Genomic DNA, 3,537 nt, shown 5'->3' with positions numbered 1-3,537 from the left:
CCCTCTCAGGCTTCTCTTGTGGAGGCTGAACAGGTTCAGGTCCCGTAGCCTCCGCTCGTAGGGCCTGCCTTGCTGCCTTGACCATGCGAGTGGCCCTCCTCTGGACCCTCTCCATGCTGTCCACATCCCTCCTGAAGTGCGGCGCCCAGAACTGGACTCAGTACTCCAACTGCGGCCTGACCAGTGCCGTATAGAGGGGGAGGATCACCTCCTTGGACCTGCTCGTGATGCATCTGTGGATGCATGACAAGGTGCAGTTAGCTTTACTGCCTGCGTCCCTGCATTGGCAGCCCATGTTCATCTTGGAGTCTATAATGACTTCAAGATCCTTTTCTGCCTCCGCACTGATGAGAAGGGAGTTCCCCAGCCTGTAGATATGCTGCTGGTTCTTCCCCCCCCCGGTGCAGCACCCTGCACTTGTTAGTATTGACTCCCATCTTATTCTCATCTGCCCACCCCTGTAACCTGTCCAGATCCAATTGAAGTCTGTCCCTCCCTTCTAGCGTGCCCACACCCCCCCACATCTTAGTGTCATCAGCAAATTTGAACAAGGCGCTTTTCACCCCCTCATCTGAGGACTGAGCCCTGGGGGACCCCACTGCCCACATCCCTCCAGGTCGAATAAGACCCATCCACCACCACTCTCTGGGTGCGGCCCTCTGGCCAGTTAGTGACCCATCTGACTGTGTAGGCATCAGTGCCACAGTCTCCTAGTTTTTTAATGAGAAAGGGGTGAGACACAGTGTCGGAGGCCTTCCTAAAGTCCAGAAAGACTACGTCCACCGCGATACTTGTGTCTAAGGATTTTATGACCTGGTCATAGAAGGCTACCAGGTTGGTCTGACAGGACCTGCCTCGAATGAACCCATGTTGGTTGCCCCTAAGCATAATCTCCCCTGCTGCCCCCTCGCAGATGTGTTCCTGGATAATTTTCTCAAACAGCTGCCCCAGGTCAGTACAGGTGCTTTAGACAGGCCTGTCCCTTTGTGCTCCATAGATCCTCTTTTTCACAAAGAGGAAATCTGGAGTCTAAAGTGACTTATCAACCAGCAACTGCATGGGAGAACTAATGCCCTCTCCCAAGCAGAATCAGACATTTTCCTCAGCTATCAGAGACTCTATGAAGCCAAAGCTGTGATTTTCAATCGAGTCTGAGGGCACTGGGTGTCTATAACCCCTAGAAAATCCTATTCGCTTTTAAATTCAAGTGGTAGAGGGCCTGTACTTAAACTGGAGGTATCATCATTCATCACAATATCACTGCAGTCACCATGAAGTTCCCAGAGGTTTAACACACAGCACCACCTACTATTTTATAGAGCTTTTCATTTTAAGTCTCAAAATCCTTTCTAAAGGAGACAGGTGGAAACAGCAAGAAATGAAGTAACATTTCCAATATCACCCAGCAGCAGAGTGAGAAATAGATGCCAGGTCTCCCATGGCCTTTCCAGCAGGCCACAGGTGTCTCAGACCTCACCCACAATATCACGGGAATAATATCTGCATGATACCCACCTGGATGCCTTTCACTCCAACTTTAAATCTGGATACTTCCATATGAATTTCGCAGTCCCCTATATAACTGAGAGAAAGGTCTCATGTTATTCCAGTGGTTGCAACAGCTGAAGATGTACAAAACGGGGCTGTAAAGAGTTAGCACATCAACCTTACCAACACAATTCGGCAGAAGTGGCTGGGGTTACAGTTGAGAGGAAAGCCTGCCATCTTAATCGGAAAGGCTGGGACTTTATAAAGACCAAAAATCTCAAAGCTAACTAGGATAGCAGCATTTCTATTTCTTGCTCCATCTCTCAGAGGACTGGCAGCTGGGAGGAACATACTTCTCTTAAGGCAGCAGCAGGGGATACAGGAGTCCCACGGAGTAAAGGAACACCCCGGGGCTCCCCAGTCCTATCGTAGGATCCCCAGACCAACCACCTGTGACTAATGCAGAGCCCCATGACACCAGTCAGGCCCCAAGATACTATTTCACCTCTCTTGGCTCATATAGCATCACACTGCAGCAGCCTGGGCCAGAGAAACTCAATACAGATGCAAAGTCCATCCTAAAAATAACCGTCCAAGGCCAAGGTGACAAGACAGACAGACAACTGGTCAACTGCTGGTCAGTTCCCATGGGGAATATCCGGCCCTCAATAAAGGGATGTGGGATGCAATCATTCGGCAAGTAGGGAATATACTTACAAGGCCCTTTATCAGAGAGAGAAATGCCACCTTACGGGAAAAAGTACTGTTCGCTCCAAGTCTACAAAACCTGACAAGCCCTGAACTGTTGCCTCAGACGGAGGATCTGAAACATGGTGCCGCAATTCTGTTTGGTCCTATATTAAGGAGATGCCTTTATTAAGGAGTCAAGACCAGATTTTAATTCATTCAAAAGAGTGAAGAAAGAACCATTTTGGATGGGCAGACTCTCAAGGCTGACTGGCACAAAACCTAAGGGAACCCAGACGGGACCTGAAAAATAAAGTCAAACAAAGTTCCCGGCCATATTCCAGCAGGTTTACATTGTACAGTTTTAAAGCTGTAATGTTCTGGCAATGCAGGCCTGTGCGTGTGCTAGGTGTATCAAGCACACTGAACATTTTGTTACTGGTTGAACCTGAGCAAAAGTGACATAACCAGGTGCGTTAAACATCTCTGCATTTGTATAGCAATCACCTGGGCTGTGTCTTGCACTCTAGCTTATGACGACTGCAGAGCGAGCTTTACCCAAATAAAGGGATCAGAGGAAGACCCACAGCAAGACCCTTAACTTGCAATAAAATAAGTCAAGATGAATCTATATGCAGCTGTCACGAGGCATTGTTAGATTTCACTTCCTCAACTGAAGAAACTCTTGTGCGTCTTTCTGCAGAGCTAGGGACAATCCCAACACAACCCCTAATACCTTTTATTGCTAGGAGAAGCTTGGCTCCAGAACCATGCTTAATACTCCAGATTTCCCTGGCTGTCTTTGCCGCCTTCAGACCTTTCTCACGTGCAATATTCATGGTCCGTGCTACCACATTCTTTGTTCTTTTTTTTTTCAACGGGGAAAAGAAGATCTTTGTAGTTACTATTGCTATTGCTGGCATTTCTGCTGCAAACTAAATCGTATCAGAAGTCCGTGCTACAGTCCGTGCACCATCTCACAGCAGATGGTGCAAAGCCCACAGTGGAATTTAGGGGACAATTTGCCTAAAGAAGAAGATACTTCCCAATCGTCATCAGAAACTGGTTTACATCCCAATGCCTAAGGGTTTTATTCCTCCAAAACACTCTTCTCTTACTGAAGGGAATTAGGGCTGTTCTCCTGAGATATTGCAGGGTAGCAGCTGGTGCGCGGCAGATGGCGGCAGCACGGCCGATTGCTGATGCAACAGCATCTATTTTTGTGTCCCCCCTTTCCTCCAAGGCAGCACCCAGGGCTCCTGCCTCAGTCGCCCACTTCCCTCCCGCAGTTATGCTATTGTGAGATAATATCCTAGCCTAATAACTCATAGCAATGACAGCAAACAGTTCTTGCCGGACAGC

At 48.3% G+C, this 3,537-nt stretch overlaps 1 protein-coding gene across 1 annotated transcript in view; it reads right to left on the bottom strand.

Moving 5' to 3' along the window:
- ESYT3 (extended synaptotagmin 3) overlaps positions 1-3,537 on the bottom strand; it is a 76,732-nt gene that overhangs the window by 29,100 nt on the left and 44,095 nt on the right. The window contains exon 6 of the mRNA XM_006017922.3: positions 1,516-1,582. Coding sequence (XP_006017984.1) covers positions 1,516-1,582 — 67 coding nt within the window. The remainder of the gene's footprint in view (positions 1-1,515; positions 1,583-3,537) is intronic.

The sequence above is a fragment of the Alligator sinensis genome, unplaced genomic scaffold (genome assembly GCF_000455745.1).
Source record: "Alligator sinensis unplaced genomic scaffold, ASM45574v1 scaffold4_1, whole genome shotgun sequence".
Lineage (NCBI taxonomy): Eukaryota > Metazoa > Chordata > Crocodylia > Alligatoridae > Alligator > Alligator sinensis.
The sequence above is the reverse complement of the archived record's forward strand: the minus strand, read 5'-3'. Positions and strand labels throughout refer to the sequence as shown.